The 17,531-nt window shown below is 28.5% G+C and overlaps 1 protein-coding gene across 3 annotated transcripts in view; it reads right to left on the bottom strand.

Annotated features, from left to right (window-relative positions):
• Positions 1–4,352: 4,352 nt before the first annotated feature.
• The window catches only part of LOC117174385 (alkaline phosphatase 4-like), a 58,651-nt gene continuing 45,472 nt past the window's right edge, over positions 4,353–17,531 (bottom strand). For all 3 annotated transcript variants that reach the window (XM_033363472.1, XM_033363471.1, XM_033363473.1), the window contains 4 exons: positions 15,814–15,980; positions 11,994–12,305; positions 8,668–9,091; positions 4,353–5,141 (listed from right to left, as the gene is read on the bottom strand). In XM_033363472.1, the coding sequence (XP_033219363.1) occupies positions 4,930–5,141; positions 8,668–9,091; positions 11,994–12,305; positions 15,814–15,980 (1,115 nt within the window). In that variant the 3' untranslated portion in view covers positions 4,353–4,929. The remainder of the gene's footprint in view (positions 5,142–8,667; positions 9,092–11,993; positions 12,306–15,813; positions 15,981–17,531) is intronic.

The raw sequence follows: 17,531 nt of genomic DNA, 5'->3' as shown, positions 1-17,531 counted from the left end.
TACAAGCTATAAAAACAATATATACAGGTAGCAAAGCGAGTGTAAGAGTGAATGGGAAACTGAGTCACTGTTTCGATATTATTCAAGGAGCTAGACAAGGATGCGTTATGTCTTCATGGTTATTTATATTATTTATGGACAAGTGTTAGGAATGGCTCTCTTTGACTAAGAGGGTGTGGATCTCGAAACAGTAAGGGTACGAGGGTTAGCGTTCGCAGATGATAAGGTTGTTATGGCAGAGTCTATCGAAGACCTACAAAGAATGTTGAATAAACTAGATGCAAGCATGAAGAGCATGGCCCTCAAAATTAACGCAAATAAAACAAAAACTATGGTGAACAAGTTGATAAGTTCGTATACCTTAGTAGCTTATTTACTAGGGACGGGAAGATGGATGAGGAATTAGATAGACGAATAAATGAAGGTAAGAAGGTTATTGGTAGAGCAGGACCCCTTCTCAGAAATAAAAATATATCAAATAAAGCTAAAATGGCAATACATAATTCTATATTTGTACCGACTGTACTATACGGTAGCGAGACATGGACTTATCAAGAAAACGATAAGAGTAAAATTAACGCAATTAACATGAGATTCATGCGCATAATAAGCGGGAAAACCCTAATGGACAAAGTAAGTAACGACATAATTCTAAAAGAATATGGTGCAGAAGAGACGCTAGTAGACACATGGGAAAGAAATCGGTCAAGATGGTTCGGACATGTTGAGAGAATGCCAAATGGACGACTAACGAAACAAGTGTATCAAGGTAAAGAAAATGGCAGCGTGCCCAGAGGTAGACCGCGGAAAGAATGGTTAGAATGTGTGAATGAGACCCTACTTAGAAGAGACATAAGAAGTCACAGAAACACGAGAGCCTGCATGAAAAAATGCATGGACATAAAAGAAGCTAGAGAAGTATGCCAGGACAGGAAAGTATGGCGCAAAATAGTTAATAAAAAGAGTGTCAGTAGAGTGAATGAAGCCTGAAACAAAAGACCTTGGCCACTAATGGACCCAAGTGGGGAACCTTACACAACGACTTCGTGAGGTTCTTCGCTTGGGGTGATTGCTAGAGAGATCGATCAGCAACCTGGGTCGGAGTAGTTTTGCGGAACGAACGTGTTATTTACTTAAATAGCACGAGAATTCTGGATCAATCTGAAAAATCTCTATCCCTTCCACACACTACTCCTTTCCCCTGCCGAGTGAGTCACGCCTACCCCGAAAGGGAAATGGCTTAATGGTGTAATAATAATAAAATCAAACTATTAGGTTGAGAATCATGTTTTTAAGAATAATTCACCTTTTTTGGTAGAAAGTTCAACTATTTTCTTACCAAATATTTCCATTTTTTATTAATAATTAATCTCTGTAATTAGAAATTAGGCTGTTTCATTTTTGTTAAAAATTCAACTATTCGGTTGAAGTCATATCTTTTTTAGTTGAAAATCTATTTGAAAACTATTTTGTTCAAAATTGATTGTTTTATGGTTAAAAATTAATTTTTTCAACTCAAATGTAATTATTCTATTCTTAATTGAAAATTGATACCTGTTTTGGTTGAGAATTCAACTATTTTCTTAAAAAGTTGACTTTTTTGGTTGAATTAAAATGTTTTTAGTTTAAAATTAAAAACTGTTTTGGTTAAAATAAAAATTACTACATTTTTATTGAGCATTCATCGTTTTTGGTGGAAAAAGTATCTACTTGGTTTGAAACTAATCTAATATATCATAAATTCATTTTTAGTTGAAGATTTATCATTTTTAATAAATTGGTCAGTAGACAGAAAATAATTTAAGATGAATTTATTTGATTAATACCACCTGGCCAAAACCGCAAAATAATATTAATGCATATTTATCATTTTATTAGGAAATTTCACTATTTGCTTGTAAATTTATGTTATTATTGCAAAAATAAATGTTTTATAGAAAATTTGTTTCTTTGGCTTGTAAATTCAACTGTGTGGTAAAAAATTAACTATTTATTTGGAAATTAAACTATTTTGTAGAAAATTGATCTTGTCTGGTTAAGCCCTTAACTACTTTGATAAAAGTTCGTTATTTTTTTAAGATTAACGTATTCCGCTGAAAATTTAACCATTTCGTTGAAGATTCGGTTTCTTCTGGTTAAAATATTATTTTTTATCCAATAATTTTGCTATTTCACTTTATGTTGTAAATACATACTTTACAAGTTAAAAATGATACTTTTTGGGAAGAAAATTCACGTATTTTTTTAAATTCTGTCTTGTTAGCAGTTTTGTCTTTGTAGATTAAAATGATGCAATTTGGTCGAAAATGTTACTGCTTTCGGTTTAATTTTTATCTTCCTTACTTTAAAATTCCAACATTTGGTTGGAAATGCAATATGTGATATTGGATAATTAAATTTCATTTTTAATTTCAGATAAAAAGAAATACTGCAATGGAAGCGAACTCTGCAGGTGCGATGCAGATAAATCAACTGGACCTTCTATTCCTCATTCTCTGCTTCTTCAAGTGCTTATAGAGGTGGCATAAAGTCTACATGCAAAGTTTAATTACAACATAGTAGTTTTTGGAAGCGAATACAGTGAAATTCTTTAATAGAAGATGAATTCTCCTCCCTCTCTTCTATAGCCCTTCCGATAATTGACGTCGCTCCGCAGATAGGTATAACAGGAGCTGCGCGGGGGCTCACTCAGGCGAGTTCTCAAGCGTAAACAAACAAAAGCGGAGCGGGCTATAATGAGTTAGTTCCCACCCACCTTCAGCCCAACACCCGGCGCTTTAAAAGAGTTTCACTGTATATCTGGTAAAATATAAATAATTATACGAACTTAAGACAATCAGTTTCATTTTTTAGCATCCCATCACAATTATGGGATTTTATACAATAAACGTGATTACTTTAATTTTGTTCATATATTTATTTTTTCGAAGATATATTATGATAAATAAATGAAAAAAAGTGGGACGGTGTTCGTGGTGGCTAAAACATAGGCTTGGGGCCCATTCCGTCATCTTACGGGTTCGATTCCCGCCTCGCACTCTGGAAGAGTCTCGGCGGCTCATGCGGTGAACACTAGCCTAGCCAGGGTGTTGTTCATCTCCGGAGAGTCGTGGGACCGGTACCTCTAGAAAAAAAGGTGTTTTTTCTAAGTACTTAAAGCTGTTGCTCTTGTTGGTTCGGAACCAACCTTAAACTGTAGGTCCCCTTCCCACCACCAAGTAAGTGTGTAGGGGGGTGTGTAAAGGAATAGGGATGAAGGTGCAAGAAAAATGTAAACCCTTAGGGGACACAATAGAAGCTTCCATTCCAAATAAATGAACAAAAAGTGAAAGTGTTTGTGTTTAGTTTATTCAATTATTTATTTTTCACAATATACATTGGGTTCGGAAAGCTACTCAATGCAATATGATGAAAATCTGTATTGATACACATTTTAATTATAATGTGTTCAGTAGCTTTTCGGAGCCAATGCATATTGTGCAAAATATAAAATTAAATAAGCTTCAAATCGACACTTGCATTTTATAACACCTATTCTTAGAAATATATTTTTAATATTTTCAATTTAAAAATCTAATGTCTACAAATTCTGATATAGGAATGTGTAATCATTTTTAATAAATTGATCAGTAGATAGAAAAGAATTTAAGATGAATTTATTTAATTAATACCACCTAGCCAAAAACGCAAAATACTATTTATGCATATTTATCATTTTATTTTGAACGTGTAATCAACGAACTTATTTTCTGCGAAAAGTAACTGATATTCAATTAATACTGTGAAACTCTTCTATAGCGCCAATTTTCGGACTGACGCTGGGTGGCAACTAACTCAATATAGCCCGCTCCGCTTTTGTTTGTTCACTCCTGATTGCTCGCCTTAGTGATAACCGCAGACCCCACGCACACCTCGGAGCTCCTGTTACACCTACCTGCGCCGCGGCCTTGATTCTCAGAAGGGCTATAGGAGAGAGGGCTTTTGAAGGGTTTCACTGTAATTAGATTTCCCTAAATTCCTAGTACCTTTTCCTATACTGCAAAACAGTGTGAAACTTGACAGAAATTTCAGTTTTCATTTAAGACTAATCATATTTCAAATTAGAATGTCAGCTAAAACTAAAGGTGAAAAAAAAAGAAAATTGAATTAAAAAAAAATTAATTAAAACTATTTTCAGAACGCATTTTATAAATGAGGAGTTAAAAATAAGTTTTGGGATTATTAGAAACTTGAACAATATTTATTCAATTTTCAACAAATATCGACATACATTCAATAATCAGCTAACAAAATACATGCTACATTTGTATTAAATATTCAAACATTCCCTGTAATTAAAATTTTCTTTACAATATTATTATTAAAATATTACGTCCTTTTGACACTGTATAACTGCATCATAATTTGAATGCAGAACAGATTATTGTAATACTGCTGGCAAAGTTTTTGAATCCCACAATTACGTATACACAATTGAGAAATATCACATTTCATATTTACATTTGAGCGTCACTTTTTTGTAACAATGATGTTTTTTAACAATAAAATCTAAACCAAATAAAACATTTTTTGAGTAATTCTTTAAAAAATTATTTTGCAGTCCATAAAATTTATCTCTTTTTTCCTTTTAAGATTTAAGCAGTTCCAACTCTTCAAGAAATGCATTTTGTTTGAAGAAAAAATTACACCTGGCCCATAAATTTGCCAAGAAGACATTGATTGAAGTCGTCTCAAACAAGTGTTATTCATAAATTATTATATAAATACTTCTGTACACGGTTTTCTGCTACGAGTAACAACATTCATCAATCATCCTTGTAAAAAACAATTATACCTATAATACATCATTCAAAGATGATGTTTTCTTAAGTTTTCCGAAATCCGACCTTCAAATATCAGAATAAATATATCACTTTTTGAATAATTTCCCTATATGAACCTCGAAATCAATAAAGTACTAAAAATTACAAGGATCGTATTTGATGATGCTGTGATTCCTGATGATTGTGCTATTTCGTAGTAGTATCTGCTGTACGCTTCATCACAATGTGAAGGCCAGTCTTTCAAGCAGGCTGCATAAGCCACAGCATGTGCGATATAATTCTGTTCGAATGTTCCTCGAAACAGATGAGAATATGGTCCTGAAATAATGTAGAAAATAATGCAAACTTATTTAAATATCAAAAATAAAATCAATTAGCAACCAGCTTTAAAAATGCACAAGTAGCTGCTGAAAAATTGATAATTTTGTACTCTGACTAGTCGGTGGAGTAATACTGAATTAAAATTCAAAGATATCGAAATTAATTTACCCTCATGATAAAATTAATCCAAGTTGGAGATATGTAAAAAAATTAAGATAATTTTGGAATTTTCATTTTGTAAAAAATAACATTTAAAAAGAGAAACGTTAGATACATAATTCAAATAAAGAAATTAAATTAAAATTATTTCCAAATTGAAATTTTAAATTAAAATTCTCAATTCCGGGATATTCGGTCATTCTCCTATTCTCCTGTATTTCTATTTTTGTTTTTCAAATTCCCCCTTTCCCCTATTTTTGGGAATTTTCTCATTTTTTTCTTTTCTCTTTAAGTTTACGATATTTGAAAATACTATATTTGAATTATCCGGTAAATTTTCTGAAATTACAAAATATACTATTCAAAAAGCTATAATTAATTTTTTTTTTATTTGGATCTAAAAAAAATAAAAATACAAAAACAATAAAACACAGAAGTTATCCAATATAAAATTTAAATAGTTCAAAAATATATAGTAATTTCACAAATAAGTATTAGAACGTGAAAACATTTTAAGTGAAATATATAAAGTTCAATAATACCAAAATTGAATATTCCAAATTGATCAACAGCAAAGTTGAATGTTCTAACTAAAATAATTTAAAGTAAAACGTTCAAAATTGAGTCAATTGAATTTCAAATCTATATGGGAGAGTTGAGCAGTCTCATTTTTTTTAAAATTCTTACCAATAAAAGATTTACAAATGTTTATTTGACCGGTTTTAAACTTAACTATTTAGGATTGAAACACAACTTTCAAGCTAAAATAAATCTTCCTTTTATCTATAAATATTAAGTATTTTATATACGAAGAATATTTCAGATGCTCAATTTTGAACTACTTTTAATTTGATTTTATGAAAAGTTACGAGTGTAGTGCTAAACGTTAAAAATATTGATTATGATAAATCTGTAAAAAGAAATTAAATTATACTTCTTAAGGTACTCCCAAAATCTGTGTAATTTGCAATTTTACAAGTGCTATCTTCAGAATTTCTTCCTTTTTAGGAAAGAATATAGCCATCAATTTTCTTTTATTAAAAAAAATTGTTTAGAGGTTTCGCCAAGCTGTTTTAGGTCTTAAAATCAATTGTCTTAGTTTTAAATTTTTATTTATGGAAGCATAAGCCCTAAATCTTATGTAACAAAAAGCTAATTTGTAATATCATTTCAATTAATGGTTTGAAATGGTCCTTAGACATTTTTTTCCGGGAATAATATGCACAGACAAAATATTCAAAGTCGAAATACACATATTTTTCAGATAGATGATGAGTAAAAATACATTTTAAAGTACAATAGGAATCTTTACGATATAAAAAATGTGTATTTTTGTATATTTCGAAGTTCAAGATTTTTTTCCGTCGCCCGGTGTAAATATTTTTTAGTTTTTCCTTAAGGAAAATATTCTCTTTATATTGTAGAAGAGATCGCTTACATATTATTTCATGAAATAATATCTTTAACTCTTTTTTCTTATAAGATTTAGAGACTATTCCGCGATAAATAACCAATACTTTTCAAGCATGAAAAAATGTTTAGTCTTCAATTTGTTTTTTTTTCTAATTGAAGACGAAGAAAATTAATTTTTAGACATAAAACGGCCTAGCAGAACATCTAACACATTTTTTGTAAATAAAAGGAAATTGATGACAGTAATTTTTCATCAAAAGGAAGAAACTCAGGGAGTAGCATTTGCAAAATTCAAAAACACACATTGGATACCCTAATACTTATGTAAGTATCATGCTATGATGCTAATAATAGAATCTATAAAATAGAAAACATTCTTGATTATTAAAACGATTTCCAACATATGAAAATGGTTTATTTAATTTTTGGCGAACTTTCTAATATCATTACTGTGAATGTACTTCTAACTACACCCAATTACAAAAATTAATTATTTAATGACAGAGTTCATTTTAAAAACCAATTAAAATTATTCACAAATATAAAATTTCTCATAAAAATATAGTTTCTTCTTTTTTCTATTGACCAGCCAATAGGGTGGCCCAAATAATAAAATATTTGTTACTTGGCTTTCTCAACAGCTATTTTCTTTCCTTTGATGTAAAACTAATTGTCCAAGGTTTTAGAAATTAAGAAAAAAAATTTAACCCATTGTCCAAGGCCGTTTAACGCTATAGAGTTAAATTTTGTTGCTTTTATAAAAATGTAAAAACAATACATAAGTATGACAACAAAATAATGCAAGGTGTTACTGAATATTATTTTAGCTTTATTTTATTCAGAATACTTTTAGGGTTTAGGGCTTAGGATTTAGAGTATAGGTCTTTAAGCCACTCTTTATTAAAAAAATGATAAAATACGCCTTTTTGAGAAAAAGTGAGTAAATATTTTCAAGGATGACAGAAGATAAGTCTGGTACTTATATTAATGGGACGTCACCCAATATAAACGAACACAGAATTTAAAACATTATTTTTTGAAAAACATTTAGTTGATTTTACTTTTACACGTAATAAACATATTTTCTCCTGATTTTAAAAATTTTAACTCAGAAATTTTAGGCAGCAAAAAAAGATGTGTTTCTTATGTGAAAAAGTGAAATGAACAAAATTTTTTTTTAATTATTAAAATTTCTTAATATTTTGTCTAAGGTGATATTACTTTTTAGTAATTCCCGCAGCTTCATTTTCTGAAATAACTTTATAACTCGCTTTAGGCAAAAAGACGGTATTTTTTCATTTTTTCATTAGGGTTCATTACAAAGACCTAAAATTGGACCTCAAAATGTCCTCAAACGATTAAAGAAACTATGAAATATTTATTAGATATTTCTGTAGCAATTCTAAGACTTTTCTTCTAAGAAATCATGTGAACAATTGTGAAAGAAGAAAAATATCGTTTTAAGGGGAAGTTTAAAAAATGATAAGGGTAGCTTCCTATAATTAGCATACATTTTAACATTTAGAAGGTCATTTTTAATCAGTCAAGGCTGAAAATATCTAAGGTGCATGAAAAAATGGATATCATAAATGTATTATCCCTTCTAGAGATTTTTATTTTTCACTTCATTATTACACTCAACTCCCGATATTAGAAACCCCGGTTTACGATACACCTAGAACTAATGGCCTCCGTAGTTTCATTATGGGAGGAGCCTGAGCATAAAAAAAGAGTTGCTGCTCAGACAAGCGTGACAAACAGCTCGAGGGCCGCGCTCTCAGCGCGTTAGTTTCGTCAGGTTGCATGAGTATTCTGCATGCGTTAACATCCAACAGAAATTATGCATGCGATCCTATCTGTTAACGTTTAAATTCCCCCGATTTAGGCCTTATATCAGGAGTTAAGTATATTTATATAATCCAGAAAATTAATTTAGAAGGAAAAAATGTACCTATTGCATAAAGGCCAACATCCTCTCCACCGTGGGTCTCATCCTTCAAATATTTTCCAGCAAAGTGCTGATAAAATGGATTATTTCTTGTTTTATCTTCCTCAACAGGTCGCCATGTTTGATTAATATTTGTGGATTCGTTTAGCTTGTGGTACAAGAATCCAGGTCCATTGGCATAACTCAGCGTTTCGTATGGTGTAGTATCTTTGGTCTGATTTGCAAAACCTAAAATATCAGCTCCTCTTTGTGGATAACCGTTTAAAGTAAAAGCATGAGAATGATCAGCAGTAACGATTATTAAAGTTTCTTCTCTTTTTACTTCTCGAAGAGCAACCTCGATTGCATCTTCGAAATCTGACAATTCAGTCAAAGCCATTCTGGCGAAGTTACTGTGATGTGCTATATCTATTTTACCACCCTCGACCTGAAAAAATAATTTTATAAGTTACGTAATATATTTTGATTTTTTCGATCATAATATAAAAAAGGATTCATGAAAACAAAGTCTTTTTAACATTTTTGAAATTTCTAATCGCCAAAACTATTCAATGTCTTTTATTTTGCTTTGGCTTTTTTACTATTTACTAAATACACCCTTAGATTTGGTAATTTACATTACTAGGTTTGACGACAGATTAAACAGGAAGTAACAGTATCTAAAGACCTTAGCAAAGACTTTTAATCTTCTAAATTGTTGTACAAAAAGGTATCTCAAGTGAAGAATTTTCTTTGTAAAATGAACTCAAGATAAAGAAACATTATTAATTAATAATTGGAGACGTGCAGGTACTACTAATAAAATTAAATTATATGCTTCAATTTAAAGTACTATCAAATATAATTATTAATTATAAACTAAAGTAAATATTTAAAAAGCAACATCGACTTTCCTTAATCTGCAGATAGATTACTTTTATCTAAGTATAAGATTTTATCCCAGCAGGAATTAGGAGCAAATGAATAAATTAATGAGTTAATTTGGGATTTTATATCGCAATAAGGTTTTCTTAAAAGACGCACTCAGAAAAAAGTTTCTATGATTCAAAGAAATTTCTTTATTTAAGAAAATGGTTTTTCGAATCAATAAAAATTTGTTTTTAATATAAAATGATTTTATAATATCAAAGTTATTTTTTTAAAGAAATAAATTATGTTGAACAGACAGTATCTTTAATTTAAATCAAATATTTTTCGGAGTGATCCTGGAATTCTGAGTCTTTCTGATGCTGTCCATTTTCGACGCTGATCAATGTTGCAGATATTTACAATTGAAAATTCACTATCTTGTTTCATTTTTAATGTTTATAATTTAAAATGATTCAATTTTAAGATCTTTATCAAATAAGTCATTTTCAACATTTGAAATTGAAGATTCTTCAATTCTTAATCTGTATCATTTAGAAAGTTGAACTTTGAATATTTTCTTTTTAATAGTTCAATTTTGGAGATACATTGATATATTTTTAATTGAAAAGCTTAAATCTTGAATAAATTGTAATAGTTAATTTAAAAAATTAGAAACTTTTCAATTTTAAAGAGTGAAAATTGAAAAATCTTGAGTTTTGAAAATGATTCAATTTCCAAGATTCATATTTTAAAGGCATGTAATTTTAACTTTTTTTAACAGATCAATTTTAAAGATTTACTACTGATTTTTTTTCTAATTCTAATGATTTTTAATTTAAAATTCGTCAATTGCTAAGATTCACCATTAAAAATGCATTTATTTGGAATTTTTCTTATTCAAAATGATTTAATTTTTTAAGTTTTTTTAGAATGTGTTGTTCAATTTTGAAGATTTACAATGAAAATTCTGCAATTTTAAATATTTTTAATTTAAGACCCTTTAATATTTAATGTTTATAATAGCAAATGTTGCGATTTTCAATTTTTGTTTCATATTTTCATTTTGAAGATGTAAAATCGTAAATTATTGAATTTTGAAGATTTAAAATTGAAATTGTTCACACTTTACAGATTTGCAACTAAAATTCTTTAATTTTAAACAGCAAAAATGATAAAATTGATTTATTTTTTGTAATTTACGAAAAAAATTTACATATATGCAATATGTTTCCTTAAATAAAAAGGAATGTTAATTCATATATCTCGAGCAATAAATAACTGAATTGTCTTTAATAATCATTGAAACACTGCTAAAAATATTTGAAAAAAATACGCAACTTAGGCGGAGTGGGGGAAGAGGGGGACGGGGTAACCTATTTTATTGTGACTTGTTACATAAGAAAATTTTTTTAATCGATTTTTAACGAATTCTATACATTATACATTCGCGGTTTTATGAATTAATAATCTTTTTGTGCAGTAACATCTTTCAAGATTGGTATGCCTGTTAAGGTTTGAAGTTGAAATTCCAAATTCCGTAAAATTCGGAAATTTTTATTGCATTTATCACGTGATAATTAAAAAACTCCAAGGCGAAATTACTTTCACTAAAACCTATTTAACGCAGAATTTAATAAGCTTTCCAGCGATTTTTTGAAAATATTTGTCTCTACATTCTGGATGGCGCTATTACTTTTAAAAGTCATAAAATTAGTAGTTTGACACTATACGTCGGGGGTGTATTTATTTTTACAAAGTTTAAAAAAATCTAAAACCATAGTAGTAACATTTGATACAATTGAGAAAATGCATTACTTAAAATACAGTAATAATTTTATCACCCCGTCAGCATTAAATTTATTTCAAAAGACACATAAACATAGTGTGACATTTTACTCTATAAATATATGTAAATAATAAATTGAAAAATAATAATTCAATCGACTTAATCACAGCCAGACATAAAATGATGAATAATTCGCAGACAATTTATTTAACGTGAGTAAGCAATAACAATTCTCAAGTAATTTCAAAAAGTATGACGCAGCACTTTACAAACTACGTTTTGCTTTGCAAGGAAATCATATCAACAATATTTAAATTAAAACCCGTAATTACATCAGAAAATTCCCTAAATACCACAATTACAATTTTCCTCAAATATTATTACACTACTTTCAAATGCTGTCATAAAATCATAATTAATTCAAAAATCGCAAGTGATCAAAATTAAATTTCTTACATAATAAAGAAATCGTTGATGTATTCTGATGTTTTGATGCTATAAAAATATCGAAAATGACAAATTGAAGGTCAAAAACCCAATAAAGGAGGCTTCAAAGACTAATAAAAAAAATTTTAACTTATCTAAAAAAAGCTGCACTGGAACTTGGACTTAAGAACGGTTTCGGGCATGACAAACCCTTATGCAACTAATGCGCAGAGAGTGTAATGTAAAATTTTTTTAAAAATTATCTTACCAGTAATAGAAATCCGTTTTTATTTTTCTTCAGGAGCCTTATGGCTTGCAATGTCATATTAGCGAGGGAAGGAATTTCTTTGGTTTTAACAGCACTGTATGGAACATGACTTCTTCCAAAAATGCCCATAATTTTTGAAGTATTTGCTATATCAATAGACATCAGGTCTTCAACATTGGTAACAACTTTGCTACCAGGATTATTCTGATGCCACATATTTGCTAAATTACGTCCATCACTCCTTACACATAAGTCGTCAGCTATTTTTTCAGAAGGAATTCCTAAACATTGTCCTCCACCACCCATTATTACCTGCAATATAAGAATACGAAAGTATTTTTAAGAAGTCAATATAAAAATATGTTAATTTTTATGTTTAATGACTATTAATAACGATATGTTAAATCTCAAATTATTATTTTTAAATTCAAATTTTATTTGAGATCGTTTAAACATTGTTTCACGCTGACAGGGGGGGGGGCAGGTTTTATGATGATTTGTGACTTAGGAAGGCAGGAGTTAAGACAAAATGTGACATAACGCATGGAAAATATAAGTGCGAATAATAATTATATGAAATTCTCAGAATTCGTCTCTTGGTTAAAAAATTTACAATTTGGTTGAAGATTGATCTAATTTGATGAAAACTCATTTTTTTAAACTTTTTTCCAAATTTATTTATTCTATTTTTTGTTAAAAATTGATTATTTTTAGTATACATTCGATTATTAAATTTTTCATTGAGAATTCATGTTTTTGGTTGAAAATTCAACTATTTGTTTAAGTGTTGGACTATTTTGTTACTAATTAATTTTATTGAATGAAAATAGAAATATTCTGTTTTTAAGTCCAAATTGAACTATTGTATTTTTTGTGAAAAATTTATCGTTTTAAGTTGATAACTCAACTACGTCGTTGAAATTTGAACTTATTTTTTAAACATTCATTTTATTAATTGAAGATTGAACTATAGTACTGAAAAATTTTTATTTGTTTTTTTGGTGGATTTTTTTCGTAGAAAATTATTCTTCTTGATTAAAAATACCACTAATTGAATGAAATTTGAACTACTTTGTTAAACATACATTTTATTGATTAAAGATTGAACTATTTTGACGCAGATTCTCCTTGTTTTTTGATTAAAAAATAATTTGTAAACTGAAAATTGAATTATTCTATTATTGGTTGAAAATTGATCTTTTTTAGTTAAAAATTCAACAATTTAGTAAAAAAAATTATGTATTATTTTGTAAATTCGTTATTTTTGTACAAAAATTATTCGTCTTGATTATAAATTCAATTAATTTGTTAAAAGTTATACTACTTTGTTGAAATATTATTTTTGAAGTATTTCGTTAATTTATCTTTTATTTTCGTGAACATTAATTTTGTAATTAAGAAATTTATCATATTTTTGGTTCAAAATTTATCGTTTTTAATTAAAAATTGAACTACTTGATTGAAAATTGATTTAATTTGATAAACATTTCTTTTATTTCTTGAAGACTGAATTATTCTGCTACAAATTTTTTTGGTTTTGTTATTTGAAAATAATCATTTTTAATCAAAATTTGACTTCTCCATTATTGATTGAAAATTTATCGTTTTTAGTTAAAAATTCCACTCTGTGATCGAAAATTAATGGTTTGGTGGAAACTTAAAATTTTTGGTTTGAAAATTCTATTCATATCTGGAGAATTCGTCTTCTTGGTTTAAACATTTTTTAATTTGGTTGAAATTTGTTTTGTTCCATGACGGAAAAATCTTTTCTGGCTGAAAGTTCAACTCTCGTAGAAAATCTGTTTGCCTGGTTTGAAACTTCATCTCTTTTGATAGATATGTTATTTTATTCACCTTTTTGGTTCAATTCAACTATTTTTAATTTGAAATTAAAATATTTTTTGTTTATATATCAACTATTATACTTTCCGTTGATAATTAATCTTCTTTAATTAAAAATTTAAATGATTTGTTAAAAATTCGTCGTTTTCATTTGAAAATTCATCCCATTTAGTAGAAATTTTTTGTTGTTAAAAATGTAACTGCTGATTTGAAGAATGATCTGTGTTCATTGAGAATTCAACTAATTTTTTTACAATTCGTCTTTTTGGGTTGAATTCTATCATTTTTTGATTTAAAATTAGAATATTTTTTGATAGAAACATCAACTGTTTTCAACAGTTTATGGTTAAGGTTAGTTCTTTTTTGTTTGTCAATTCAACATTGGGTTGAAAATTTATTTTTAAAGGTTGAAAATTCAATTAATTGTTCAAAAATTCGCTTCTTTTGTTTAAAAGGTCAACTATTTGGTTTTTCGTGCAACTGTTTTTGGCCCAAAATAAAATTTTTTGAACTATTCGGTTAAAAAATCATCTTTCTTGGTTGAAAATTCATCTTTTTATGTTCAAAAGTCAACTGTTTTCACAGAGATCTGACTTAATATTAAATTCAATATGGTACCTGTAAATTAATTTTAATTAAAAAAATTGATTGCCCTATTTTTGGGAAATCGCCTTATTGTCTCTGCTTTGAGAGCTAGCATTTTGGACTGTGAAGTCTATTAAAATATTATTTTTGTATGTTTTGTATTTTATTTAAGGCGCTTATAAAATGAAATCAAAGAAAAAATGTTGACTTGAAAGGCGGGATGGGGATTCTTATGTATAGTTTTTAACGGCCCAATAAAATGAACAGAACCTTGAACTTCTTTTTCAGAGAAACGTGCTGAGTATTCGCTAACATTGTAGATTAGCAATATTTAGCATAATTTGAACAAGTGACATAAGATAAGTGTTAGATAATTTTATTACGTATCATTGGCTCTTATCATAATAAATCTCAACCGGGTACTTTGAATAAAGGAAAGTAGTTTCTATATTAATAGAACTAAGAATAAGCTATTGCAGAAAATAAATTTACATCTTGCATTGCAAATTTACATCAAGTCGATTTAAATTACAGAACTTCCTATTAAATACCTCTGAAATGCAGTAAAAGGACTGTGAAGATGATTCCTTATGTGGCACTCGTCGATGCAATTTATTTTTATCTTACAAATATTGGTAATACTTGAAAAGAACAAATGAGAATATCGATATCTTAGCAATTTTTTATATTAAAGTTTTGAGAAACTTATTTTTTATAATTTTGTTTAAACTTCTTTATTGATAAATGTAAAAATCTCGAATTTTGTAAATAAGTATTTGGATTTTTTCGTTAGAAGAAAAATGCATTAAAACAAGTTGGATGCTATAATTTTAAAAATTAATGTTTGCATTTAAATCGATTTTAAATTCAATCCAGGGAGACCTTTGAAAGCTAATATTTGCGGTAGTTAAAAATTTTGGTGTAAAGAAAAAGAAAAATTTTATTTTGCATAAAGGTGCCGTTTAGAAACAAAATAATTCAACCAAATAATTGAATTTTCAACCAAAAAGAATGAAATGTCAATGAAAAAATAGTTGAATTTTGAACTAAAAACGATATATTAAAAACAAAATAAAATAAAATATGTAAATTTTCAAAACAAAAAGAAAACAAATTTCAACAAAATAGTTAAATCTTCAACCGAATTTTAGAATTTTTAAGCAAAAGAGATTACCTCTGATCCAAAAATATAATAACTAATTTTCATTTTTTTAAGCATTTAAGAAGAATGTTGTTCACATTTATACTTTCCATATGTGATGTCACATTCTAGGCCATCCCCCCCCCCCTTGACCCGGCAGTGTAACGTATAGTTTTTATCGATCCGAAATTAGACATTTCTATTTCTGTTACTTAATTAGTAATTAAATATAAATTTAACATATTTTACTACCTTGAAATTCTTTCCTGGTGCATCTTCAATTAGTTGTCTCGCAATATCTTTTACACATTTTCTGTGTTCCCTGGGAATTGCAGTTTCACATTCCCAATCCCTGTTGTTAATATGAGCATAAAGAGCACCGGGAGTTGCATGTGTAACACGAGTAGTTGTTACGAATCCTGAAACACAAAAAAATTTCACAGTTAATTTTTTTAACGGCTTAGTCGTTAAAAACAACTGAAATGTCTTAGTTTAAAAATTCTTCATTTTTTAACGAAATTTGCCCTTGTTTCATTTTTAACGCTACACGTTTAAAGTAACACACAGTTTGAAATTATAGAATTTTGAACGGTAAAAATGATAGTGATATTTTTTACATTCTCATCAGAGAAGGTATTAGATTTGTGTAAGATTAGAATCCCCCCCCCCCCCCCCCCCCCCCCCCCCCCCCCAGTTTTTGTCAAATGTCCACGTTTTGAGAACCCATGAATCCGAAAAACAGGTTTTTACGAATGTGTCTGTCTGTATGTCTATCTGTGAGCACGATAACTTTTGAAAAAATTAATCTATTAGATTGCCATTTAGAACACTCGTTTAGTGTCCTAAACTAAAGGTCAAGTTCGTTAGCCAGCCATTTTGGATAAAAATTCAAAAAGTGGGCACATTTTGAATATTTTTGAGACCGCTTTTGTCAAAATTCTAAAATTCTCTGTACGGTTATTCATAGTATTCAAAAAGTAAACATTTTATGCCAAAAAACGCACGATATGAAAAAAAGTCAACGGAACAAAATGTTGATTTTTGAGTGCCCTACAAGATTATCATAACAACTTTTTGAATTTTCTTAAAAAATAAAAAATTCAAATTTTGTCGGTCTGTATGTATTTATGACTGTCTATCTGTCAGCACGATAATTTTTGAAAAAATTATTCTATTAGATTGGCCTCTAGTACACTATATTAGTGTCCTAAACTAAAGGTCAAGTACGTTAGCCAGCCATTATAGATACAAATTCAAAAAGTGCGCGCCTTTTGAATATTTTTCAGACCATTTTTTCAAAACTCAAGAATTCTCTGCACGGTTATTCGCAGTATTTAAAAATTCGAACTATTTATCTAATGACTTTTTTTATAAAATTAAAAATTATTACAGTTATAGCAATTAAAAAATTCCAAAAAACACATGAAAATGAACCTTTTAAGCCAATTAACGGACGATATGAAAAGATGGCAAGAAAAGAAAGCCCTAGAAGATTATCATAACAACTTATTGAATTTTCTTGATAAATCAAAAATTAAATTTTGACAGCATAAAAAACAATGCAAGATCCAAAAGCTACATTTTTTCATGCAACATTTTCAAAGTATTTCAAATATTCTTAAATATAATAATGCATTTTCAAAAAAAAAAATATATATATATGTATACATGTGTACATAATTTAGAAGTTAAAAAACGGCAAGGCTGCTCAGTAGACCGTATGTGTAAAGTTTAAATCATAAAGAAAACATTGGAAATGAGCTAATTCAGTTTATGGAAAAACGACAAAAGTTGCAATGAAACTACGTCCTTTTTGATACCTATGCAAGTTACGAATTATAATAATATACATTTATGGGAATGATATAAAAGAGTGACCCAAAATTTCGCCTCTTTTCTCGACCTCATGAATTTGATGTCAAATTGGTTGAAAGAATAGCTTGTCGTGATACTTGAAAATAGAAAAAATT

This window comes from Belonocnema kinseyi, chromosome 6, assembly GCF_010883055.1.
Source record: "Belonocnema kinseyi isolate 2016_QV_RU_SX_M_011 chromosome 6, B_treatae_v1, whole genome shotgun sequence".
NCBI classification, from domain to species: Eukaryota; Metazoa; Arthropoda; class Insecta; order Hymenoptera; family Cynipidae; genus Belonocnema; species Belonocnema kinseyi.
The sequence above is the reverse complement of the archived record's forward strand: the minus strand, read 5'-3'. Positions and strand labels throughout refer to the sequence as shown.